Source organism: Chinchilla lanigera, unplaced genomic scaffold (genome assembly GCF_000276665.1).
Source record: "Chinchilla lanigera isolate Chin_1 unplaced genomic scaffold, ChiLan1.0 scaffold00110, whole genome shotgun sequence".
Classification (NCBI taxonomy): Eukaryota; Metazoa; Chordata; class Mammalia; order Rodentia; family Chinchillidae; genus Chinchilla; species Chinchilla lanigera.
In genome coordinates, this window is record NW_004955511.1 from 3,755,661 (window position 1) to 3,782,766 (window position 27,106).

At 55.5% G+C, this 27,106-nt stretch overlaps 1 protein-coding gene across 1 annotated transcript; it reads left to right on the forward strand.

Annotated features, from left to right (window-relative positions):
- Positions 1-2,970: 2,970 nt before the first annotated feature.
- Positions 2,971-26,900, forward strand: Dtx4 (deltex 4, E3 ubiquitin ligase; the record flags this gene model as incomplete). Its single annotated transcript, XM_005408058.2, is given in 8 exon segments — positions 2,971-3,697; positions 8,791-8,852; positions 9,150-9,311; positions 11,437-11,498; positions 12,611-12,763; positions 15,660-15,821; positions 20,250-20,339; positions 23,447-26,900. Coding segments are annotated over 8 exon segments (1,652 nt in total), but the record flags the coding sequence as incomplete, so codon positions are not given.
- Positions 26,901-27,106: the final 206 nt, after the last annotated feature.

Here is a 27,106-nt window from a genome sequence, read left to right on the forward strand (position 1 = left end):
TTCCCCACCTCAGCTGTTTACAAGGTCCTTTCAACAAAAATGACCCTCCTCGCCAGCTTTGCCTGTTGAAATTCTCCTTATCAATCAAAGCCTGTGCACTTCGTCACCTGCTTTTTCCAGTATGACCCAGATCGTCACACCCTCATTCCACCCACAATTTGTGAACCCACAGGACGTAGCTCACACGTGGGAAAACACATCTGCGACCACTTTCGTGGGACTGGGACTCCTGGGAAGGAACCAAATAGCCATTAAACTAGATGCAAATAAATGTGTGACTACACATTCACATAAGTGCTGTAAAAACTAGGGACCAGAACTTGAGCATTCGACCTGCTCAAGCCAGCCAGGGGACCCTGGAGAGGCTGGTGGGTGGAGGGGTTGGCAGGGAAGTCAATGGAAGGGATTTAGCGAGGAGGAGATGTGGTCGGACTTCCTGCCAACAGGCTCTGTGGCACATTGTGCATCAAAAATAGCCACACACGCTCTTGTCTTCTAACCCCTTGGAGTCCTGCAGTGCCTGGGGAATGCTTGAGTTTTGCCTTCTCCATAGCAACTAATGGGTGCTCAGCAATATGTGATCAGTGATAAAGTGGCTGGGCAGGCAGCTAGAGCCTCCAGTCCACCCCAGTGTAGGCCGAAGGGACCTCGCAACTGTGAGGGAGTGCACCAGGCCCTGGAGTACAAAGACCTGCCTGGCAGCCTCCCCGCCCCCCACTCACAGCACCATCAAAAGTGTGCACACCCGGCATGCACTGATGGTCAGAGTCCGCACCTCGGACTTCCCTGGCGTGGGGCCTCAGCTAGGAGAAGGTTTCAGGAGATGAGGGGAGATGGCAGTGAGGATGAGGAGAATTTCAGTGGGCAGAGGTGGCAAAAGAGGGCGGGGTATGGTGGCCCCCACCTGTAGTCCCAATGTGCTGGAAGGCTGAGGCAGCAGGGTCATAAGTCGGAACCCCACCCAGACAACCTAGGGACTTAGCAAGACTGTGTCAGAAATACAACACAGGGAGCTGGGAATGTAGTTCAGCCTGAGGGTCCTCAGCTCAATACCACAGAAAAAGGAAAAGATGGAAGGAAGGAAAGAACACGCATACACACGCTGCATCCGCTGAACGGCGTTCCCAGTACCGTCCCCATGCAGTAGAACACAGGTTCCAACAATAGTCACCATTGTGTTGACCCCTTGCCCTGGGACAGGTGCCACTTTGGAGCCTTTATCTTTGCCTGACCCTCAAATCCACCTGTTGAAGTGGCCACCCAGGAGGAGCGCCTGGGGCAACTGAGGCTGGACCACAGAGCTGGAGGGGTGGGATCCCCTCGTCTCCGTTCCCAGCCAGCCGGCCCTGGCCCTTCGGAAGGAAATGGGGCTGAGCGGCTGCTGCCTGCCCCTCCTCCTCCCCTGAGACCCCGGCTCCCACCAGAGGCCTGGGCTTGAATGGTGGATTGTTCTACGCCTCCCTTGTGCCCCTGAATGTTGATGTTTTGGGTCATTAGGGGGCTTGGAGATGGGCTGGGGAGTGGGTTATGACCTTGGCACAAGCCTGAATAGCCATTGTTCCTTTTCTTCCCCCCTTGAATGGGATTCTGTCCCCAGTCTTGGGGTCTCCCCTGGGTTGCAGGAGGGGCTAGGTCAGAGGCCAGCGAGGGGGAGCCTTTTCCCACCGCTCCATGGGTCTGGCTGGGCCGAGACAGCAGGAAACCCAGCACCCGAAGCCCTCCCCGCTCTCAGCCCGCCTTCAGCCAAACCCTTGGCAGCCCAGTGTCCTTGGCTGGAAGGAGCCCTGGCCAGGGGGATGGTCTGGGTCCAGGTGTGGGGCCCACAGCGGAGAAAGGAGCAGTCAGGCCTCCGTGGGCTCTGGGCTTGCTCCCGGCCCTTTCTGCCTGCTGTTAGGCTGACTGACCCAGCGTCCTCTTTACCCCCGGTGAGACTAGCCAGGTACAGCACTCTATCTTCAGGAGGGTCAAAGCTTCTGAAGGAGAGACCTAGAGTAATTATTAGAGTACCCGAGTGTCCATGGGGAGAGAGTGTCACCGTTGTTGTCCTAAAAGTTAATGCTGGGACATACCCGCAAGTTCTTCCCGCTGACCGCCCCCCCAGTAACACACCTTCTGTTCAGTCGCACCCTGAAAAGCCATGGCCAGCTGCAACGCCCCTGAGATGGAAGCAGAGCTGACCCTGTGTCCTCCGTGCTCCCCCAGCTCCCTGTCCATTACCCCTGTAGCCCTCAAGGCAGGACAAGCAGAGGGACAGGGAGCGGGCGTTTCTGAGCACCCCCTCTCTGTCACGGGCTTTGTATGCCCCCGGGTAAGTTGCAGGGTGTGCGTGTGAGATCTAGTCCCTGAGGTGTACAAATATTTGTTGAGTTGAACAAATGAGTCACATCTCAGTTTTACAGAACCCCTGGGAAAGAGTGATCGTCCTGGTTCTCAGGCAGGAGCACTGGCCCAGCCTCCTTTATCAGCTACTAAGTGAATTAATTTGTTTGCAAACCATTCTGTCCCAACTGCAAGCCAAGAGGCATTCTCTCCGCTGTCTGGTACTAGCTTCCCTCCGCTTGCTTCACGCTGCTTCCTCTGCTTCCAGCCTGATTTGGTTGTAGGCTCCTTATAGGTAGGAAGGAAGCTGAGCAGGGTGGCCCACACCTGTAATCCCAGCACTCTGGGAGGCTGAGGCAGGAGGATTCCAAGTTCAAACCTACCCTGGCCAACTTGAGAACTTAGTGATACCCTGTCTCAAAATTTAAAATATTTTGAAGGGCTAGGGATATAGCTCAGTGGAAAGATTCTAGGTTTTCCATCCCCAGTATTGAAATCGTAAAGAAATAAAAGGCAAGAATGATTCTCAAAGACGTCACCTCAACAGGCTGCGTAGTGCCCACCCACAGTAGGACTCCTTTGATGTCTGCGTATTAACGCAGCTCCCTTCGCTGTGCGCTGCCCTGACCTCCCTCTGTCCTACCCTGGCAGGGACCCTCCGCCCAGTTCGCCGCAACTACTACGATCCGTCCTCGGCCCCCGGGAAGGGCGTGGTGTGGGAGTGGGAGAACGACAACGGCTCCTGGACGCCCTACGACATGGAGGTGGGCATCACCATCCAGCACGCCTATGAGAAGCAGCACCCCTGGGTGGATCTCACGCCCATCGGCTTCAGCTACGTCATCGACTTCAGCACCATGGGCCAGATCAACCGGCAGACCCAGAGGCAGCGCCGCGTGCGCCGGCGCCTCGACCTCGTCTACCCCATGGTCACGGGCTCCCTGCCCAAGCCGCAGTCCTGGCCGCTCAGCCCCGCACTGCCCACCTCACCCCCCGGGCCTCCCTGCGCCTGTCCACAGTGTGTGCTGGTCATGAGCGTCAAGGCGGCTGTGGCCCACGGGAGCACCGCACCCCAGCCCTCCACAGCGACGCGCAAGAACAGTGCACCCCACTCCGGGGCCACAAAGGTGCCTCCGGCCCTGGGCCCTGGGCCCAAGCCCCTGGACAGCACAGGCACCATGCGAGGCCTGGGCAAGCCCGCCCCAGCGCAGGCCATCCGGAGACAGGCCACCAGCATGGTGCCGGGGACCGCGGCGGGCTCTCCTGCCAGCCCGCCAGGAGCTGACAGCAAGACCAGGAGGGTGGCCCTGGCCACTCTGAATCGGAACAACCTGCAGCGGCTGGCCATCGCCCAGTCCCGGGTGCTGATTGCCTCCGGGTAGGTGCTGCCTCTAGCGTGGAGCCCACCGTCCACCTCTGGGTCAGAGTGTGCGGGTCGGGGGGTGCTTCTGGTCACGGTGCTGACCGCTGGCTGCAGGTGGACGCAGCACAGTGTGGTCAGGGAGGGCTCACCCTGGGCTCCAGCAGGTACGGATTCTGACCCAGTCGTGGTCTCAGTGTGGCCGTGCGATTTGGGGCAAGGCATCTAGTGTCCTAGAGCCCTTCGGTCCTCAGGCACAGACAGCAGTCACAGTTGGGTCGGCGTCGCTGGGGATTAAAGCTGGTGGTCTGCACTAGGTCCCGTGAGCAACGCTGGCAGAGCCGCACCCCGTTCTGGTGTGAGGGCCTGGCGGTCTGATTTCATGCTTGCAGCGGCTCTGAAGCAACCCCTGGCACCCATTGGGCAGGGTCACTCGCTCAAGAATACAGAGCTGGTGGCTGGCAGAGGCTGGGAGGCAGCTCGGGGGCGTCTGGCTCTGCCACTGGGGACCTCACAGCCAGCCAGACGGCACTGCCACACCGTAGGTGCCTCGTGGAGACCAGTTTCTGCCCATGCCTCATCTCCGCTGTGCCAGTGACAGCCTAGGGATGACACAGCTCCTGTGAGCGTTGCTTTTTGTGTTCTTGATCTTCCTGGTCACAGACTTGGGGTGACCCAAGTCAGTACTGCAACCCCGCTTCCAGTCGTCCCCACCCAGTCTCCCCTTCCCCGGGGGGTCTGGCCCTGCCTGCAGGCCCAGTGCCCCAGAAGGTCAGGATGCCTTTGGCATCGGGATGGGCGCCGGAACCTGGATCTCTGCACCTGGCTAGCTGCTTGGGAAGGAAGGTCTGGCCACTGCAGAGTGGAAGGAGGACCGGGCTGGGAGTCAGGGGCCGGCCCCCACGCCTCCCTCTGTGCCACTCGGGTGAGCCCGGTGCTGTCTGGGTCACGTGGCAGTACTCAGACTCAGTGGTTGTAGCACCGCCGTGGAGGGGAGACACACACCCCTTGATGTGACTCCGTCTCTTCCTCGATGCAGGTGTTAGCCGGGCCTGAGTCGGAGCTGACTCTCCAGGCCACACAGCTGCGGCTTACAGAGGAAGGGTTGGAACCCAGGATTTGGTGCTGGCTGCTTGGGCCGGAGCACAGGTCCCTTGCTGCGCCCGCTGGGGCAGGTGTGCGTTCTGTGGAGAGTGGTCATAGCACCCTCTCTCCAGTAAAGCGATCGTTCGTGAGAATTAAGTGAGACACTCAGCTTCATGCGCACTGAGGCTGCGGTCAGCGCTAGCTGCTATCAGTTGTAGTGTAGTGTAGTAGTGTAGTGTTAGCGGGTATGTATTGAAATGCACCACCTAGTTGCTGGAATGAAGTCAGAGCTGGACAGGTCCCGCCTCCTCATCTCCAGCGCCCTTGACAAACGCCAGGTGACCTCTGCCAGCAGGGAGCAGAGGCGCTGCCCGCATGGCTCCGACTCTCGGTGAGGGAGTCGGCAGCCTTTGTCTCTGCCTTTCCTCTCCTCATGGACGGCACGCAGAATCCCAGGGAGGACGGGGCGGGGTGGACCGCACAGTTTCAAAGGGCTTTGGAAGAGTCGTTCTCTTCTCCGCTCTGTCTGGACTCGGGGCCCGGCCTCCCGTCTGTCCTCCAGCCCCTTCCTTTCCCCTCTTCCCGCCTCCCTGGCCCTCGCCATCCTCTCTTCCAGCCTTTCTCGGCCACTTAATGAGCGTGTTCGGTCCCTTTGTCTGGCGTCTCCACTGGCCTTCTGTCGCTGCACAGCCCTCCCCCCTCCCTGTGTGCTGTGACCTCCGCAGGCAGCGTTCCCACGGAAAAAGGAAGGTGGGAGGACGGGAGAAGCAGGGTGAAGAGGGGGCTTCGGGGGACAAAGGACCCTTGAGTTACTCAGAGACGTGACGGGGGGCTCCTAGAGGAGTGGGGACACCGGAGGGCAGGAGTCGCCTGGCCCCCAGCCCCTCCCCCAGGCCCCTCAGTCTGGTCCATCCTCATCTCCAGCAGGGCTGGTTGCCATAGAGATGGGGCCATTGTCCTGCCCAGGGTCCCAGGTTGGCACGTAACTCCGAAAAGCTGCCTGTCCCTGCGGTGTCTGCAGAGGTCCCCCAGCAACCTCCCTCTCCCTGTCCGGCCATCCTGCCAGCTCTTCTGTGCTTAGTTTTATGTTTTATCAACAGAAAGGAAATGTGGACCCTCCACTGCTGGGGGCAGCCCGAGGGATGGGGGGGCTGTGCCGGAGCCCCGTTGCCTGGAGGAGGAGAGGCGCCTCCCTCTCACTGGGCGGGCACAGTGGGCCCCCAGGGCAGGCAGAGGGTGACTCGGGTTCCCTTTAACCAGGGGCCTTGGGGGAGGGGCTCAGGTGCTGCTGGCTGGAGGACACCCGAGTCCTCTGTGCCTGCTACCTGACACCTGTCCTCAGGAAGGTGGGAGACCTGGGACCCTAACCCGGAGTGGCAGGATTACGCCCAGTGTAGCCTCCGACGGGGTGGAAACACCCAGGCTGTGCTACAGCCAACTTGACCTAGATCGGCCGTCACAGGGACCCCAGACACAGTGGGGAGAGTGCAGAGGTGCTGGCGGCTCTCCTGGGTGAGCGCAGGTCAGGCTGAGCTGCGTGGAGATGGAGACCCCCGGCCCCCGCCCAGGCTCCTTCCTGTGTACCCGCTGTGCCCCACGAGCAAATACCCAGCCTGCTTCCCTCAGAGCCCCGCGATGGTGCCGGTGTCACCTGTTGGCCCGCTGAGGCCCCCTCTTCCCCTCCAACTCCAGCAGTTCTGGGTTGCTCTGGAGCAGCAGCTGATCGGATTGGCCGTGGAAACCTGCTCCTCCAGTTTGTGCGAACAAAGGCGGCTTTCCTCACCCAGCAGCCTTATCAGCTGGAGCTGGGGAGAGGAGCAGGTGCCCCGGCCCGTCCGGGAGCCCATAGGAGGAGTCTGGGGGTAGCGGGTGGAGGAGACAGCCCAGGGCGAGCAGCCACCGCCTTCTCGGAAGCTGGGGTGGGAAGCTGTTGGAAGGCGTCTCCTAGCCCACGACTCCGTTTTCACTGGGGCTCAGAAAGTTAAACTGGCGTCGAGAGGAGCTGCTGGTGGGGCTGGGAGTCGAACCTGCTTTTCCTGCTGCTCCTCTCCCGAACCATTTCTGGCGCTGCGCACAGGCGTTAGAGTCCAGATCCAGGTCATTCTCGGCCCATCTGGGTGCAAACCCAGCTTGCCCTCCCCGTGTGCAGTCTGATTTACCCGTGGAGAGCTCAGGATGGAAGGACACTGGGCGGCCTGGCGCAGACATGAACCTTCTGCCACGCTTCTCCCAGCCCCGGTCTGAGAGCCTTCCCCTGAGGGAGCCCCTGCAGACCCTGAGGGCACGTGGGCCACAGGTCGCCCTGCTGCCCACCCCAGGCCCCACCCAGCTCTCCCCGCTGCTGGAACTCACTCCACTCCCCTTCGCACTCTGCCTGTGCCCGGGCGGAGAGGGTAACCTAGGAGCTCGGCTCGGTGGCAGGCTTCTGGCCAGATTCTGTGGAGTCCGTGTTTTCATCGGTATATGTTTGTGATCCGTACGAATTGCGTTCCTCTTGGAGAGTTGTGGGTGCACAGCACGGCGCATCTCAACTACTTCACTCTCCCTTCCCTTCCGCCCTCCCCACACCCCTCCCTTCTCCACCGTCCACCCCCTGCCCCTTCCTAGCATCTGTCTTTTATTTTGCTCTTTATTTATACTGTGGGTGTCTCGTATGGGAAAGCCTGTGGTATTTAAGCTTTGGTGTCTGATTTATTTCACTTAACATTATGGTCTCAAGGTGCATCCACTTTGGCATGAAAGACTCTACTGTATTCTTTTTTATGGCAGAGTAGTACTCTGCCTTGGTCTTTAACAGTGTGATCTTGGTCTCATCTTCTGTGCCTATGGAATGGGGTGGTCATGATGCCTCTTGCTAGGCTGTAGCAGGGTAGGCGTTGCAAGCAGCTGGAGCACTGCTGGTGGGAGGCGAGCTCTGGCACGTGCGGGATCCTAACCAGGGGTGAAGGGCCGCGGGGTGTCACACTCACGGCTGCATCCTAGCATGGAGCTCTGTGTCCAGCACAGACTAGGGCTCAGTGAGTACTTTCCAAGTCTTCCCTCTCTCCGTCCGATTTCCCAGCACCACCCACCCCACAGCAGATGAGCTGGCCGTTCCTGGAGGCCTCTGTGCAGCTCCAGTGCCTCTCCCGCCAGCTGTGGGAGCCTGGGGCAGCGGGGCACCGCGGGCCCCACCGCATGTCCCCGTGTCCCGCAGATTCCCAGTCGGCTCTGTGGGCGGCCTGGCCTTTTCCAGACAGCTGGGTCTGCTCTCCGCCTGGCCCGTGTTGCCAGGGAGGACAGGGAAAGGAGGAAGCCATGCCTGAGGCCCAGGAGGAGCCCCAGTTTCCACGCTCCGGACTGCAGCTGGCAACATCTGCTGCTCTAGGAGCTGCGGGGAAGATGCAGGCTCGCGTCCACCCTGAGGAGCTGTTTTGTACACTCGGGTCGGAACTCGGTTCTTCATCTTCTCCTTGTTTCCGTGATTCTTGATTGAATCCCACCGAGTGCCACAGATATTTGCCCTGGAGGAGCTGACATCCCAGAAGGGAGATAAGAAGCCAGGACTTATTTTAAAAGATCATAAATTCCACTAAAAAAGAGAGTACAGCCTGTAAGAAGGTGTGGGAATCCCAGGGTGGGACGGAGGGGTAGCAGGCTCAGATAGCGGTTGGAGGGACTTCACAGAGGAGGTCAGATCCGAGCCGGGGGCTGAGCAGTTACTTTCAAGAAAGCACTGTGGCCACGGGGACCAGCCTATGGAAAGGTCCTCAGGCGGGAGGGACAGAGGGCGGGATTAGGAGGCCGCTGAGAGAGGGACTGGGAGCTAAGGGATTGAGGGCCTTGTTGGCGGCCGTTAGGACCTTGACTTTGAGCCCAAGTGAACGGAGCCCGCTTGAGCGCTGCAGCTCTTCCTGCAGGACGATGGGGCCTGACTCCTGTCGTGAACCTGTTGCTTCCACCTGCTGTGTGAAGAACTCCGTGTAAACGCTGACCCGCTCCGTCCCACTAGCAGAACCATAACGCGTCTGCTGTTCCCTCCGCAGGGTCCCCACCGTCCCAGTGAAGAATTTAAACGGGTCGAGTCCTGTGAATCCCGCCTTGGCAGGTAAGGGCTGCACTAGGCTGCACTTGCTGAAAGAGAAAAGCCAGGGTATGGAACAAGTCCTGAGCCTTTGTGAAAGGCAGGGGCCTAGACATCCACCGCAGCAAGGGGAGAGTGAAGGAATGGTATGGGAAGGGCGGGAAGCCTGAGGGAGACTTGGAATGCCACAGAAGAGAGCAAACGGAGTCCCAGAGTATGAGAACTCGTGCTGGGAAGGACGGGCGGTGGCCAGGAGGGAGGAATGTGGGGGTACAGGGGCCCGGTCTTCAGCCCCGCCTCACCCCTGCACTGCCCTGCCAGGAATCACCGGGATCCTGATGAGCGCCGCGGGGCTGCCCGTGTGCCTCACCCGACCGCCCAAGCTCGTCCTGCACCCACCCCCCGTCAGCAAGAGCGAGATAAAGTCCATCCCGGGGGTCTCCAACACGAGCCGCAAGACCACCAAAAAGCAAGCCAAGAAAGGTACCGGCCTCTTTCTCTGACAGGACCCGGAGCCAAAGACGTGGCTCGCAGCCGAGAGTCAGCCCTCATCCTGTGCCTTCTCACGAGGTCTTGAGAGTAGATTCTGATGATTAAACCATGGGGAATTGCATGTGGGTCAGACAGAAGCACCGTCAGAGATGTAAACGCACAATGCAAAAATCCAGAGAATAAAAATACTAAGTATGGCATCAAACACCCATATGAGAAGAGAAAGGTGACTTTGGCATCAGATTGGGTTCATATCCTAACTTGGTCACCTGCTGCTTGGGTGGCCGCGTAGAGCCTCTGTCTTCGGTCAGAGAGGGGTACAATGTCCGCTACCGGTACTTAGCAGGAACAAGGCGTGATCGCAAACTACTGTGGATGTTTAAGTGAATATAAGATGCGTTGCAGTGAGAGATACATTGCCATGCATCCCGCTCAAAATATGCCCCCTTGCTTTGGACATACTTATCCCATCCTTCCTGCTTCTTTCTAAAGCAATGCTAGGGGTCCTTCTCCGTGAGTGTCTTTATCTGCACTGACCTGGCTGCCTCTGTCCCGAATCAATCTAGAATGTTTCCCTTTCGTGGTCGTTTTGACTGTAGAGAAGAGACAGAAGCTGCACGGTGCCAGGCCTCATGAGTAAGTAAACGGGGGCCCACTGTGGCATTTCTCAGCCTCTCCAGTGGATGGCACATGACAGCCACGTTTACCATGCTTTTGATCACATCTCATAAACACACTCAGCAAAGAGGACTCCCGGAACTGTTTCAAAAAGTGGCAAGAACTGTGTGCTCGAAGCAAGGGAGTCTAGCTGACAGGGATTAAGGATGATGTCTTTGACTATAATAGTTTTTTTTAAAAAGCAATTTTAATATTCACAGTGTATTTTGATCACACCACGTAAGCCCCGGAATGTGTCCTCACAGTTGGGAAGTAGCCACTGTCTGTGTCCCTCTGGCCCCTCTGGGTCTCCTGGCCACGTGAACCCTTCTTCAGGAACCCCTTCCTGTTGCTCAGTCCAGCGACCAAAGGGTCAGTACTGGTACTCAGCGTCAGGGGCCAATAGCTCAGCTCCGCAGCAGGTCTTTCCGTTTGGCAAATGACGTTCATCTCCCTCGCAGGCCTTGTGAGGTGTGCATCTGGTCATCTCCACACTGCCTTAGCCCGAGGCAGGGCAAGTCAGAGGTTCAGGTCACGGAAGCTTGATTCTTATAAGATAAGCAGGGGATTGCAGTTCAGCTTCTGCCTATCACATGATCCACTTCCTCAAACCCCTGTCCTACTTTTCTAGTCCATTAAAATTTCCCTGCTTAAGTGAATTGCCCTGCTCCGAGCCCGATGGGAAGGGATGGGGTTTCACGCTTTCCCGCTCTTCCTGTTATTATTAATGGCAGGACGGCACCCTTATCTGGCAAAGTGCTGGGGGCTGTGCTGCCATTAGCCTGTGAGTTGTGGAAGCACCACTTTGAGGCGCGTGCGATCCATCTTCCACGTTTTATAGGTGAGAAAACAAGCTCAGCGCAGTTAAAAGAATGCCCCAGGGTGGCCCTGCCCTTACCAGCTGTGGCTCCACGTAGGCCCGCATCATGCTGCCCTCTGCCTACAGGCTGGTACTTCCTAAGGGTCCAGCTCCCGGGGGAGCCCCCAGATCACTGCCGCTGTCAGGACGCCCCCTCCGCCCTCCCTGCTGCTGGGCTGCCTTGGCTGTGTCGGAGCTGTGGGTCACAGCTTCCTGGTTCCCTGTAGAAATACTGATGTTTGCTGAACGTGTCCTGGCATAGACTGCTTTCATTTCTGCTACTTCAGCTGTTTGATTATAAAGAAAAGAAACTCACTCCCCTTATTTCACTAAAACGTGGATTAGCTGGAAATAAGCAGAAGCGTGTCAGGGAAGTGGCTCCAGGTGGGGAAGGCCGACATGGTGCCCTTCCTTAGTTTACCCCGTTGCCCTTCCGCCACCTGAACTCTCTCTCACACTCCTCAGTCGCCTTGCAGATTGAGCCGGTCCCATCTTCTGCCTAGAACTTGGCTCTCACTCTCCCTCCAGCAGGCCTGAGCTGGGAAGGCTGGCGGACCTCTTGCCGCCTGTTGGTGACCTATGATCCCTCTGTCTCCACAGGCAAAACCCCGGAGGAAGTGCTGAAGAAATACCTGCAGAAGGTCCGGCACCCGCCCGAGGAGGTAAGTGCGGGACTTGCCTCTTGTCACCTGCGGACGTCGCCTCTGCCCCAGGGCTCTGCGGGCTGCTGCAGAGCTGGTCAGGCTGACTCCGGGGCTCCGAGGTTCACGGTCGAGAGCTGCAGCTGTGACGGAACCTGTCCCCGCGAAGCAGAACGCGGGTTGATTCTCAGCTCCGGTCTGTGACGATCTGAGTTTAAGGAAAACAATAAACTGCGCTGTGCCCACTGACTTTAAAATGGATTTGGTGGGAGTCGGAGGGTCTCTGCTGGAGGCATTTCTGCCTGGGGCAGCATCTGGCACAGAGACCCTTGCATTGTGACAATGGGCAAGCAGGATGCTCCCGGAAGAGGCTCCTCGGCATGGGCCACAGCGAGGCAGTGCAGAGCATGAATGATGACAGCTTTCTAAAAAAGCAGTGCTGGCCAGGCGTGGTGGCACACGCCTATAATCCCAGCACTTGGGAGGCTGAGGCAGGAGGATCGCCGTGAGTTCAAGATCAGCCTTGGCTACAAAGTGAGCTCAAGGCCAGCCTGAACTGCATAGTGAGACCCTGTCTCAAAAAGTCAAAATAAAAAATTAAAAAGGCAGTGCTAAAGTTGACAAATCTACTGTTGTAGATTTATTTAAATGACAGCCTCTCTGCTACATTTAAAATCCTTTTTAAAAATATTTTAATTTTTAAAATTTTTATTAGCACATCTGCATTACCTAGTTCATCTTGGGGACTTGGTACAGGCATCTCACACATCTTCATTTCTCCTGCCTAAGTCTCTTCCTCTGCCTGCTTCCTCCATCTCTCGGTTCAAATACAATTCCCTTGCAGTTCGGTTTAAGCAGAGCTTGACGTAGCGCCCCACCAAGGAGGGACCGTGCATCCCCAAGGAGACTGTGACATACTTAGCAAGCCCAAGTTAACATGTCCATCAGCAGGAATTATGTGGGGAATTTCTCTGCTTTGCAAAGCAAGGAAAACAATATTTCAATTCCTAAAACCAACCCCTTGCTGTGGATTCCTAAGTTTTCTAGAAGAGGCCCCAAAGCAGTTCCCCTGACCCCAGGACCGTGCGGGGTGGGTGGCAGCCGACATCTCTCGCTCTGTCCCTATCCTGCAGGATTGTACCATCTGTATGGAGCGCCTCACAGCGCCCTCGGGCTACAAGGGCCCACAGCCGACGGTCAAGCCGGACGTGGTGGGCAAGCTGTCCCGGTGTGGCCACGTCTACCACATCTACTGCCTGGTCGCCATGTACAACAACGGGAACAAGGTTAGTGCCCGGCTTCAGGCCGCAGCCGTTCTGCGTGGGGCTGCAGAGGACCAAGAGCAGGAAGCACCCTTCTCTTCCCCCAGGAGGTTTGTGCAGTTTTAGAGGACCCCATGGTAGCAGAGTGACCATCGTGACTGTTCTCAGCAGGAGGGATTCTCCCCCAAATTGCAGCGTTCTCCAAGCCTGTCCTCACTTTCCTGTGGGCTCCCCGAGTCCCAGCCTTGGCTGGAGTAGTCTGAGGGGTGGGTTTTGCCCGGGGTGTTTGGAGGGAAATGGCCCATTGCCGGGTGAAGTGGACCCCATCGGTGACGGCTAAGGGGATCTTTGCTCAGTGCTTGTTCATTCATGCCTGGGCGAAGGTGTTCCCAGTCACCTTTTCCCTGGTAAGTTTAAATGGTAGCTAAGTTGTCTGGACAACGTCAAAGCTCCCTGACTGTCCCTTCAAGGGAACTGGAGATCACTCTCAAGGCCCCCTGGTGGTCGCTGCCCGAAGACCCCACTGTTGGAGGACGGGGAGGCTGTGAGCGGTGCTGCCCTCTCACTGACAGACAGTAGGGACCCCTGGTTTCCAGGGCCCTGGGCCTCCTGTGGGTGATAGTGGCCCCCATTCTTCATCTGAGCTTTTCTAAGTCACTGGCTCACGTTCTTTTCTTCGCTCCAGTTCTGTTCATGTGTCCTCTTCCTTGCCTCTGAGTCTGACATTTCCCTGATAGCTCCCGGCGTTCTTCTCATCCAAACCCTCTGAGTTTCAGAGGCTGCTCTGTGAACCTCCTGTGGGCAGACGCAGAGGCAAGAGAGAAGCCGATCTGAACTTGGATCCTGGCTTAGAAGCTGAATGACCTTGGGCAAAATTTTCAGCCTCGCTGAGATTTCATTTTCCACCTGGAAAATAAAGACAAAACAATACTTTCTAGGCTGTTATCACTACTGCAAATGGTACTGGCTTGTGCTGCTGCCGAAATTTTCGCTTCATCTTTGCCTACCCTACGGGTTCAGGTCCCAGAGTGCCACCCTCGGGGACTGTCTCCGTGTCCCGAGATCAGGCCCCAGCCATCTGCAGCTGTTGGCGGAGGATGCGCTGGACCCAGAGCTCCCTGTCCTGACGCCCACAAAAGGTTTCTTCACAACCTTGTGCTTTAAGCTTTTGCATGTTTGATTTGAGTTTTCATAGCACTTCATTACCTTTTGGGTGACTGTATTCAAGAATGCTTAGGAAGGCTTTGAACTTGCCTGTGTAATGCTTCAAAAATGTCTCTCAAGGCACTAGCCTTCGTCCTCCTTTGCATGAATACTCTGAAATGTGGCTTTTGGTTTATCAGACGCATTGGAGGAAAGGGCCCGAGGGAAGGGAGTGATTTACCCCAGGTCATGAGCCAGTTAGGGCACTGGCTTCAGGGAGTAGGTACTGCGAATGTGAGCAGTGCCTCTAAATGAGCCGACTTGGCTGGAGATGTCCCCGGATAGCTCAGCAGAGGATCTGTCTTCCCAGAGAGCTGCGGCTCCCTGGGAGCGCAGGTCCCAGCTGTGCACGGGCAGCTCTGCACACATCGCCGCTGCCCCCGTGCCAGGCTCCCGGCCCTGTGCCCCTCTCTATGGTGAGCAGGGAGTTCCATATCCCAGCCTCCCGAAGGCTCTGTCCCACCCCCCCAGCGACACCTCACTAGCCCTTTGTGTCACCCTATCGAGAGCCATCGGTGCCCCTGAAGGTCCAGCCCCAGAGAGCAGCAGCAAACCCTGCAATCTCAGGCGCCTCGATTGCCTCCTTTAAAAAGTGGGCATGGTGACCCACAGCGGTTATCCCAGCACTCAGAACCTGAGGTGGGAGGATTGAAAGTTTAAACCCAGACTAGGCAACCTAGCGACTTAGGGAGAGCCTGTCTGAAAATACAATTAAATTAAAATCAAAAATCAGCTGGGATTGTAACCCCTGTGTGAAGGCTCCGACGCAGTCCTCAGTATCGCAAACCTGCAGGAAATAAATTAGACTCATGACTCCTTCCTAACTACTCTCAAAAAGCAAGGCTGCATGCTGTACAGTTTGCAATCACGTAAGTGGCGACGTTGTCCCCTCCTTTAGTTATTTACGCGGCAGTTATCCTGTGTCCTTCTGACCCAAGTTACGACCATTTTAAAAGTCACCTTCAGGTGCCGCGGCACGATGCCCAGTTTACCTTCTCCTGGGCCGGTTTCTAGACCTGAGTGGGCACTGGGCTGCAGGGAGACCACGCACACTGATCATGTTTAGAGATGCTTCGTGCTAAGCCCTCCCCGAGGATCGCCTCATTTAATTCTCCAGCAAAGGAGCAAGACAGATATTATTAATTTTCTTGTTTTACATTGGAAACTGAGTCTCAGAGAGGTTAATTAATTTGCCCGAGGTCGCAGAGCAGGTAGGTGGGAGAGCTGAGACTTGAACTTGGGCTGTGTGATTTTAGAGTGAAGCCGCGGCACTTCGCAGCCTCCTGCTCTCGTGGTGGGTCTTCCTGTGGGGTCCAGATGTCTTTACTTTAAAGGCCCCCTGGGCGAGTGACGCTCCTCAGCGTGGCAGTTGCTGCTCTTGAACGCTCGCCGTCTGCTCCGCCCACGGGGACTAGTGGTCAAATAGTGGCTCCCCGTGTAGGTCGCTGTGCTGGTTAGCTGGTCCCCCTCACGCAGAGGGATATCTCTTTTACGTCCCTTAGCACGGAGCCCAGGGCTCTTTCTGGACTCTTGCCTGTTCCTTTGAGGGTAGTCAGGCAGGGTTTCAGGCCTGGTATTCGGGGGAGTGCATTTCCCCACCACCGCCACCGCCGCCGCCTCCGCCGCCGCTGCCGCCGCCGGGTCCTCGATCTCTGCTACCACCTGGAGTCGGTGGGGAGATCGTTACCAAAACTGCTTCCCGCTCTGGCTCTCTCAGGACGGGAGTCTGCAGTGTCCAACGTGTAAGACCATCTATGGGGTGAAGACAGGGACCCAGCCGCCGGGGAAGATGGAGTACCACCTCATCCCCCACTCCCTGCCCGGCCACCCCGACTGCAAAACCATCCGGATCATCTACAGCATCCCCCCTGGGATTCAGGTGCGTCCAGACGTCCCAGTGTTTAAAACGCCCTCCGCGGAAGCCTCCTTCCCACGCTGTCCGCCTTCTGTGGGGCTCCCCACACACACCCTCCTTCCACCACCATTGTTCTCACTTTCTTAGGAATCCTTTGGGACCCTTTGTGCCCCCAAGGCAGAGGTCGACTCCACCCCTCCCGTTTATACACAGTGACATTTCGGCACTGTGTTTCACACCCTGCGTTTTCCCGTGAACAATGTAGCCTGTAGAGTTTTCCAGGGCAGTCTAGAGAGAGCTTCCTCGTTCCTTCCTCTGTCTGTGTAATAATCCATTGTATGAATAATTTCATTCAGCAGCTTCCCTGTGATGGGCGTATGGATTGTTTCCAGTCCTTTTCTACAACAAATAATGCTGTAATGAATAACCTTGCACATATGTGAGAATATCTGTCGAATAATCCTCTCGGAGTGGAATTTCATTGTTGGACAGTTATTTGCATTTCTAATTTGATAGCTACACTTGGCTTTGATTTTGGTAGGCATTTCTTTCCTCTTTGGCTCTTTGAAAGACAGCCCTAAAGGACAAGTCTGAACAGCATTCCTGACAGTAAATACAAATGGACCCTTCCTTCCCACAGTGAAGCTTCAGCAGATATTTATTACCTCACCCTTGTTACCCCCGCCTGTTTGTCTTCTTTTTTAAGTACTTCATTTTTTCTCTGCTGTTGTGAAAGGCGTGCTTTCCCTAATTTCTCCCTCAGTGAGTTTGTCTTCATTTTTTACAACAACTCTGAGAGTACATTACGGTTTAGCCATGTTCTAGGTACCAAAGAAGCTCCCTGAAGTTCCCATGGTAGCTGAACTGGGAACGTTAAAGTAGACAGATAAATGAACAAGAAACTCTGGAGTAGTCATAAGTGATGACGAAATAGAACAGAAAGGCATAAAAGCCTGTAAAAGGACGGAATGGAATGTGCTTCCATCTCTGGGATTTACCCGCCGGGCGGGGAAGGGTAAATATACAGGAGCATTTAATCTAGAGAGTAAAAGCAGATGTGTGCCACTGACCGAGTATAAGAGGCACTTAGACACAGGCGAGGCACAAGGCCTCAAAGTCTGCCCAACCCGAGCTCCGGTCCCCAGCTCAGCCGGGAGCTGGTGGTGTTGGAGAGCTGCCTGCTCTTTCCAAGCTTGGTTTCTTCTCTGCAGCTGGGAAGGAGCCTGGTAGGCAGAGGCGCTGTGAGGCAGGAAGTAACGTGTGTGGATCCCGGGCGGGGCACTGGGCACAGGACCAAGGCCCTGAGCTCCTGGTCACCATCACTGTTCAGCACCTCCTTGTCCTGGTAAGAGAAGGGCCTGCCTGTCTGTCTGGAAGGGCAGAGGCTTTCTGGGACAGGCCCTCCCTAGCAGACCGTGAAAGAGGTGAGGAAACGGAGGAGAATATTTTTAGCTGGAGAGGAGACTGAGTGGGGGTGTGGAAGGACATATGGAAGAGTTTAATTTGGAGTCTAAGCCTTCCAAGGTGGCAGAGTTGGGGATGATTAGCAGCGAGGGAAGTGGAGGCCCGGACGTAAAAGGCCTTGGGGACCAAGCTGGGATGTGGACTTGACTCACCAGGCAGCAGGGTGTGAGCCTGAAGGCCCCTGGGTGTGGGATTAGGGTGGTGGAGCTGTCGGGGCTGGGGTTGGGGTTGCGCTTTAGGAAGCCAGGCTGGTGTAAAACACGGGATGACCTGAAGAGAGATTGCTCGGAGACCCCTGCCACAGTCCGCGTTCCAGTAACGGGGCTTGAACAGGGACACGCCGGGGCAGGAGAGAAAGGGAGGTCGGTGCTGGTCAGCAGAGGCCTGTGCAGGGACCTGGAGGCAGCAGTGGGGTGAGAGGAACACAAACACCAGTGTGGGGGTCAGGACGGACCGCGGCAGCCTCAGCGTGCACCGGGATCTAGGCGGGCGTCGGGTGGGCGGGGCTTCTCACTTCCAGAGCTCAGAGCAGAGAGGCCCCCGGGGGCATCGAGGTGGCTGCCTGCTGCCTCAGAGAGCTCTGGCACCTTCAGCAATGGAGTTGAGACTGAGTGCCACCCTCACCGCGGAGAGCCTCTCCCAGAGATGCTCCAGCAGAGTCGTGACTGCTGTACTTGGCGTCGGGCCCAGAAGGCGCAGCCCAGCTGGGTCAGTGCCCGGCCGCCCTGAGTAGACTCACTGCACAGCCTCGGGCAGAAGGAGCACAGCCATCAGACCTGCAGTCAGGCAGCCTGGCAGGCGACGGTGTGGCCCTGTGGACACCGTGTACCTGTGGCGACTGCCTATGAGCTGTACGTATGGCTGCCGGACCCTGTAAACCCACAGCACGGACCCAGCCATGCGCGTGGCCGAATGCTAAGTGACCTGCCGCCGAGCTGCTTCCAACAATAAATATAAAAACCAGATTATTTTTCTTCCTTTTCAAATCATGGTGCATAATAAGTGAAAATGAAAACTCAAAGCTGGGTGTGGTGGCACATGCCCATAAACCCAGCATTCTGGGAGGCGGAAACCTCCTAACTTAGCAACTTAGCAAAACTCTGTCTCAAAATAGACTAAATAAAAAGGGTTGGAGATGTAGCTTAGTATGAGGGCCATTGTTCAAACCCAAGTGCCGTGAAAACAAAGCAAAACAAAAAAACTCCATATTTTCTTATGGTTTTGTTGCTCATTCATTTATGCAGGCTGGATGCATTTATTAGTCATCTGTAGGAGAGTTCATGCCAGCAACGGCATGGAGTTATAAATACTACCTCAGTTGTATCTACAAGTGCCTTTTAAAGCAGGGTTCCATCGTTGAGGGGTCAGAGATTCTAGACAAGTGTGTGTGCAGAGTAAGGGCATTTATTGTTAGTGAGAGTCGGTTGCCTCTCGTGAACTTCTCAGAAGAACCAGTGGACCCGTGGGAAGCCAGGGGTCTTGGTCTGTTCCCTGTTACTGTAAAAGAAAAGCTGAGATGGAGTGATTTATAAAGCATAGAGGTTCATGTGGCGCGTGGTTCCAGGGGCGAGGAAGTCAGAGGTCAGCAGGAACATCCAGTCAGGGTGTGTAGGCAGAGTTCACCCGAGGAACAGATTTAACATAACATACGTGTGAAACCCTTCCCATATGATACATAAGGCATCACAAGGTAGGCTTACGATGGCCACCTGCAGAGTCAGGTGTGGAAGGTGCGAGAGAGCCGTTTGCGTCTGGTCGGCCGGAGAATTCAGTCAGAAGTCACAGGCCTGGAGCTTCCTGCAGGGTCCCATGAGCGTCCGTATTGGGAAGCCAAAGGGCCTGCGTGGAAGCCTGGAGATGGGCATCTGAAGCGATGGCAACAACAGCAGCACCTCTGAAGAAGCGGAAGGGAGGCTTCCTCCTCCTTTCCCTTCTTATTCTGACTGCTGGTTGGTGCCGCCCACACTCAGGGTGGGGCTTCCATCCGCACTGTGTCCATCATCCATGCCCAAAACTGCGCTAAACCCATTGGCGAGGTGTTTCTTATGTAGCTTGGCCCCACAGTTAACCGTCTCACAGGGCCTTGTGCTGCTTCAGCTCATGTGAAAAAAGAAAATGTGTGCAGAAGAGAGAAAGCACAAAGAACAGCCTTCTTTGCAGTGATGTAGCTTTGCCTTAATGTATAGAGTCTCGTAGGAGAGACGTGGTACAGCTATTAAGAGAGCATCAGTCTCCTAATAGTCTGACCGATTCTTAAAGCCCGGGGGCCAACACCGCTGCAATGCAGTCAGACTCTGCCTGAGTTTCGCAGGACACAAATCACTGTATCCGCCACAACAGCACCTGGGTTCTGACTCAATTCTGCTTCAGTTTCTTTCCCACCAGCGGCCTGAGATTGCCTTTTAAGCCACGGGGTGACACAAGCTGGAATATTAGTAGAAGATTTTTAGTCCTGAATATCCTCATCAATGTCACTGAGCAGGAAAACAGCCCCAAACTCCTGAAGACAAAGAGGAAATCCACAAGAATCCTTCAGAAAATCCTGACTGCCCAGGCCCCAGCTCAGAGGCACTTTGTTATCTGTGCAGTTTAAAATGTCCAGAGTACACCTTGGGAAACCCGCCCTGAAGTTCTAGCAAAGCTGCTAAATCACAGAAGCCTTTGAATTTCTCCAGCATGCAGTTTTCCTCATCTGTACAGCAGTAGGGGATGACGATACCAGGGACACGACCCTGTACTGGGCCACACACCAGGCCCCTGTCATGCCTGTCCCCTCCTCATTCCCTCAACACTCAAGAAGGGCTCCAGCCAAACCAGCCAGGAGCTAGCTGTGTGGTCCAACCCAGGCCTAAGAATGCCACACATGTTTGTGAAACAGCTACTCACACTGCTTTAGCCTCTGTGGCTTTATTACTGTCAGCATGCTTGAACTCCCATTCGTCAGAGATTTTGAAAAACACCCTGTGTTTTCTTTCTTTCTGCTTTCAGGGCCCAGAACACCCAAATCCTGGGAAGAGTTTCAGCGCCCGAGGCTTCCCGCGACACTGTTACCTTCCGGACAGCGAGAAGGGGAGAAAAGTAAGAGCAGGTGTTCCAGAGCACGGCGGGGGCACTTGGTTGCAAGGGAGAGCCTGAAGTGCTGCTTCCTGCCGATCCAAGGCACCTGGGTCTTTCTTAGTCTAGATGCCCACAGCAGTGAGGTCACGTCTGAGTCAACCACAGGGGAAGATGGGTGCGATTAGAATGGGGTTTCTTTTGCAGATGGTGCCAGTAGAAATTTTCCTTTCTCCTCACTAGTACATTACTAGCAATGATTGTCTCTCTGTGGACCCTTTGTCTACAGCCTGCTAAAGGCAGGTGCTGGGGACCCTACCCATGGTGACACCTGGGAGCCTGAAGGAAATACAGGATGTGCTTCCTCCTAACGAGATCCCCGCTGATCTGACCACACGTGAAAGTGAGAGAAGGGCTACTCTGGGGCGAGGATCTTAATTGGTGAGGGATTATTCTACTCTGTATTTTATTTATTTTCCTATTGGGGATTGGACCTGGGGCCTTTGTACCGAGCTATAGCCCCAGCCCTTTTTATTTTTTGAGATAAGGTCTCCCCAAGTTTGCTTACTTGCCAAACTTGGGCTTGAACTTTCAGTCCTTCTGCCTCAGCCCATCAGAGTGCTGGGATGAAGGGCAGGTGCTCTCAACACCCAGCTAGGACCCTCTTATCTTGATTACTTTTGTACTCTTGGACATTTCCCAAAAAGAGCAGAAGGACTAAGGGTCTGGTTCCTGGGTCCCTACTAATTCATGACCAGACTTCTATGGTCCTGTGGACTCTGGTTAGAATAAAAACCTTATTTTTTAAATTTTTTTTTCCCTTTCTGGATGAGGCCAAAAAGAATTTTTCTTGCCCTCAGGAATGAAAAAGAACCCTTGGTCTATGGGGAGTGCTGGGGGAAATACTAGACTAGAGGTGTGTGTTCATCGGCTTTCTTTGTAGATTTTAGTTGACATCAGGTGCCTTCACGGTGGCATGGCCATAGACCCTCTGTAGATTTCAGTACCTTACTTCAACAGATGTTCATTTCTCATGCCCACTGCGCATCTGTCACTGGAACTGTGTTATGCCATGGGTGAAGCCCAAGGTCGAGACACCAGGAAGTTTGGTGTGTGGCAAGGGCTGCTTCCGTGTGTAGACAAACCCTTCTTTTGGCGTCCTCCCATGGCGAGAGAGCAAGATGTCCCTCAGCCCTCTTAGGAAGCGCTAATCCCACCCATTGAGATTCATTTCAATAACCACATCACCTCTCAAAGGTGAGGTGGCTCATAAACACCCGCCTTCAGGCTGCTTCGGATGGGTTTCTATTCTGGAACCCAGGTTGGTGGAGCCACGCTTGGTGGTCCGGGCCCTTCCCATTGGAAGGGGGCCAAAGACCTGGAGAGACCTGTGGAGGTGTGTGATCCTGTTTAGCCCCCCGGAAGCTTTCCCCTTCCACGTGCATTTCTGTGGCCCTGTGAGTCATGAACTTGCAGAATGGCATAATGACATGCCTGTAGGGGAGGCACCCAGGCCTGGATATGTCCTCCTCTTCCCAGGAGGAAGCAGACAGTTTGGAACAATGAGAGAATCAACCACATGATGAAGACATGCAATATATTGTTCCTGGATTAGGAGCCAGGGCCAAGCCAGGGCCAAGCCAGATTTCTGTGCCTGAGCCCCAGCTCTGCTTGGCTCGGTGACTTCTGTAAGAGTGTGTTGCCAGGGCTGTCCTTCCTCCAGGCCGCCCTCTTTGTGACCGTGACCCAGCGTCCCGAGGGCCAGACCAGGCATGTGCACTGCCTTGCACTGTTGTTCTTCCCCGCTGTGTCCTCTTGGCTTCTTCCCACGTTGCCTTCCAAAGCACCTCCCCCTTTTGATGATCCTGCTGCCACCAGCCTCGTTAATGCCTCTCCATCTCTTGCCTACCACCGTGTCTAATGCCACGGCCTCTAACACCAAACTCCTTTGTTTAAGAGAAGTAAAATTTAAGATCACCCAAGTTGCTTCAGTGGCTTCCTCTTTTCTTCTCTCTCCCAGTCTGCTCAGCTTACCATAAGATCACCTGTGGTGGTGTGAGGCTAAGCCTTCCTCTCTGCTCACCCCCACCCCATCCTTCCCATCTGTCAGTCTGGGACCCAGACCCGGGGCTTCTCTGCAGAGTGACAGGAAATAAGGGCCTGGGCCTCGGAGCCCGAGAAGCCTGAGTCCGAAGCCTAGTTTTACCACTCGTTAGCTGTGGAAGCTGGAACAAAGCATCACACCCTTAGGACTTGTTTCTGAATCTGCAAAGAGGTGATTGTTTCTGTCTGTGTAGATAGGACTTTGTAGGAATGAAGTAAAAGCAGCATTTGTGAAATGCAGCATGGCTGTAGCCCTTGCTGTCATTATCCTTGCCTTGGGCTCATATTTATTGACTGTATCTACTCGTCCTTCTCCACCGAGATATCTGAGATCCTCCCCTGAGCCTCAGCTCAGGAGTAGCCCATCCTTGAAAGCTATGCTGACTCCAATCTGAGTGGGTTGCAGACCACAGCTGTGGAGTCAGGCAGCCCTGACGTCAGTTGCTTCCCTGCCCCACGCCCACCACTGGACCAATTGTGAGACCAGGGCAAGTCTTTTGTCTTCTGAGCTTCTGTGTCTTCATTTGCAAAAAGAGGATAATGAGAATACCTGGCCCATCCGTGTATTATGACCACTGTAGGACTCAATGCCTGGCACTTAATAAGGAACCACTCAGGAAATAGTTGCTAATATGTTAAAGTTTAGTAGTACTAGGATTCCCCAATCACCAGCCCATACTGTATTTGCCGTAGTTCCATTTGGAGAGGGTGACATTTTTATCAGGTACCTTCTTCATGCTTGACACTGCTCTGACCAAGACTAAACAGAACATCAGCTATTAGTCTTGCTCAACCAAGATTTTGTTCAGCTTTGATGACCTGGCACATTCTGAAGTCCCCCATACATCCCCTGGGCCTATTTCCTCACCTGTGAAATAGGGACAACAGTAGCTCCTACTGTATCCCTAGCTGAAATGTGGGGAGGACTGGAAGAGCAAATAGACCTGAAATAGCCTGGAATAGGTCAGGGTGTTTCAGGATGCCCTGAGAAACCCTGCATAGCTTTGGCCTCCTCCCTTGCCCTCCAGGTCCTGAAGCTGCTGCTTGTGGCCTGGGATCGGCGCCTCATCTTTGCCATCGGCACCTCCAGCACCACGGGCGAGTCTGACACGGTCGTCTGGAACGAGGTGCACCACAAGACAGAGTTCGGCTCTAATCTCACTGGCCACGGCTACCCGGATGCCAATTACCTGGACAACGTGCTGGCAGAACTGGCTGCCCAGGGCATCTCTGAGGATAGCACTGCCCAGGAGAAAGACTGAGGCTGGAGGGGTTCTGAAGTCGGGGTGGGGACGATGGGACTGCAGGGCAGGAGAGGGTAGGGGAGGCAAGGCGGAAGTTGGTGCAGCACCCTCCTCTCGTGTCCTGTCTCCATTCCCTGGCCCTCAGCCACGGAGGTCGGGGGGCGGGGCGGGGCGCAGATAGAATCGACGATGTCATTCGTAAGCCTCATCCAACACAGGGGACGTGGATGAGGGCCACGCTCTGTTCCCATGGCCTTTTCGGTGCTGGTAGACAAGAACTCCCACCCCTCCCGCTCCCGGTAGGGGGCACGGTCAGCACATTTGGGGAATGGACGGTGTGTGCCACCCCATACCCTGGCCTTGTGAAGCCGAGTTCCCTGCCTGAACCGGCTTCTTGCTGCTTCCACTCTGCTTGGAGAGTGGAGTTTCCCCTTTTCTCTCCTCCACTGGAGGAAGAGAGCTCTCACTGTGTAAGGCTGGGCAGGGCAACGGGGTGGACCACTGACCGCTGCGGCACCAGGGATCAGATGCCTTGGTGCGGAGCGAGGAGGCACTGTGGGGCCAAGAGGGACGGAGAAGCAAAGGCCCCCGGAGTGCTGCAGCTATCGTCGCAGTCTCGGCTTCTCCGGCCTCTCCCCTCCTCGTCACTCTTGGACCTGTGCAAAGAGGCGTCCGGCTCTCTCATGTGGATGGGTGGACTCCGGGGCTCCTCTTTGGGGTGACATCCTGCGATGCTGTTCCCAGCCCCTCTGGTCAAACCAGAGCCTGCGTCCCACCGAACATCCGCACTGTCCTCAGGGAGAGGAGCCCGTAGCCTTCTTCCCAACGCCTCCCAGACCAGCTCAGAGCCCGTGGGTTTCATCCAGTCACTGTGAGTGGAGCCCGTGCTGGGCTCTGCACCCCCTGTGTCCGTGCATGTGTGTGTGTGGGTGTGTGCACATTTCCGGGCCGGGTGCGGGGAGAGACCCATGACGTCCCTCACCTGTGTTCCACACGGTGCCGAACCCCAGTTCTGTGGGCCCTGAGCAGTCTGAGTGGTCCCTTGACTCTCCTCCCACTTGCCAGCCCATCCCAGAATAAAATGGGATCCTCAAGGAGACAGAACTGTGCTTTGGGAGACGCGCTGAGGTGAGAGCTGGACTGAGCCTTTTCTAGTTGTTTTTCAAGGTGGGCTGAGCACTTTCTTCTGTCCAGACTTGTTTCTGTGAGGGCTTCAGTCTGTCTGCACGCCCTTGGTGGCGGTGCTGCGCCTCTCGTCCCCTCATCAGTTACAGATTGACCTAGAGCATGGCAGATGCCTCTTGGGCTCATTCCTAACAGGGCTGGGGCCACACTGTGGTCTGTGCTCCCTGGCATCTAGGTTGTGTCCCACGTTCCTGTCTGTCTCCTCCCAATGTCCTCTCACCTTTGGCTCCCGTTAAGGAATGGATTGGGGGTCAGGAGGCGAGGAGGCAGGGGATCAAGAAGGGAAACCCAATTCCCCTGAAAGCTCTGGGTGCTCTGGCAGAACTGGCTGCCCAGGGCATCTCTGAGGATAGCACTGCCCAGGAGAAAGTGGGTTCTTTGAACTATGTGTTTGGGGGAAGTTCCTCTGGGTACTAATTTGAATTTATATACCTCATGTTTTGGGGGTTTGACGTATATATATGCATATATATTTCATAAGATTTGGAAGGTTTTTGACACTAGAAAAAATGGAAACAAAACAACCTTCAACAATGGTACTAAAGTTAGTACTAAGGCCACACTTTGGGAGAGCCGGCTCTGTCACTGCTTGCTGTAGACCCTCAGCCATTTTGATGTTGGTGTGGCCAGTGGATTCGCCTGAGTGTTACCTAATTCAGTTCCTTAGGACGTGGTGGTGCTAAGTTTTTGCTTTCAAAATGGCTCCAGGGACATGAACTGGCTCCACCAGGGGGAACTCTAATAAGAGGAATGCTCCTGCCATCTTGGTCCCAGTCTCCTGTAAGTGGGCGGCCATTTTGTCTCACCAGCAGACCAACACGTGGTCTTTAGTTCACAGTACCTGGAAGTAGGTTTCTGCCCCTTTCTGGAGGGAAGCAGAACTAAATGGAAGGGCTGGGGATTTAGCTCAGCGGCACAGCGCCTGCCTGGCAAGTGCATGGTCGTGAGTTCGATTCCCGGTACCAGAAAAAAAACAAAACAAAAAAAAAGAACTAAATGGAGGAAGCCTCCCTGAGGAGATTAATGTCGGGTTCTGTGCCCACTGCCGGGTCACCCTGTACCAAGACCACTGGAGAGCCTCACCGTAGATGGACAGAGGCCTATGTGTGGGAGACACAGTGACCAGGAGAGTGCAGGGAAGAAATGAAGACATGCTTTGACCACTGGAATCGGGCAGTGGGTAGAGACTTGATCAGGCAGAAGGTGAAAGTGGGGACAAGACTGCCAAGGGCAAAAGCGAGAGGACCCAGGAGGATGCAGGAGGGGTCGGTGCGTGGCTGGCAGCACACCGAGAGCAGTCTCCAGGCCGTCAGGCCTCCCCTGAGGCCTTTGCCGCGTGCCTGTCCTCCTGTCTCGTCCTCTCTGAGGATGCCGTTCTCCTGCCGCTCCCTTCGCTGGGCTTCCTGGGCAGAAGGGATCTTGGATCTCCCTTCCGGCAAGGACCCTTGCCCTTCCCCTTGTGCCAACCCGGAAAGGCGCAGTCTTTCCTCGGGTTCCGCGAGGAGCCGGCCAGCAGAGCGCTGTGCGCCACTGCCTGGATACAGGCTGCCTCCCGCTGGGGACTGCCCTGGGCCGCCCGGCGGACCCCAGGTTCTTCCTTCCCTGGTCTCAACACCAGCGACCTTGTTGCCCCTCCCCCAGTCTCCAGGGATGACGAATGGGAGTGGACGCAAGCCTTGTCAGATGCTCGTCCCCAAAGAGCACGTGGCGTCTGTGTGGTTGTGTGTGCCTTCGAGTTTTCATCCCCTCCCTCCCCTCCGGAAAGTTGGGCTCTGTGGTTTTATATTTGGTCAGAGTGCTTGTCCCGGCATGGCCCTGCTGTGTGCATGAGAGGACTGGGGTGGGGGGCTGTGTGATGCAGGAAGGAGCCCTGTCTGTGGTCACCGACATCGGAGTGGGGCTGCTGGGGCAGGGCAGGTGAATGCCCACACTTGAATTGTTCTGTTTGTAACTGCTGTGATTTGAAATTCTTGGTGTTGCTCTGTGAGAGGACATCGCCACCTGGTGCTCATGGGGTGTATGTGCAGAACAATAAATGGCAAATGAGCAACCACAGGCGGGTCTCGGTGACCTTCTGCTTTTGGTTCATTCGTGTGCCTGAGCGGCAGCTGGATTTCTTCTTCGAGTCCGTAAGCAACCACAAGCCCTTCCACCAGCTCAAGGGAAAATCCCTTTTCTCTAAATTTGTTTTTAAATTTCCACATCTTCTCTACCCACACATTTGAGCCAGTGTGGGTTCCTGGAAGACCACACAGTGGG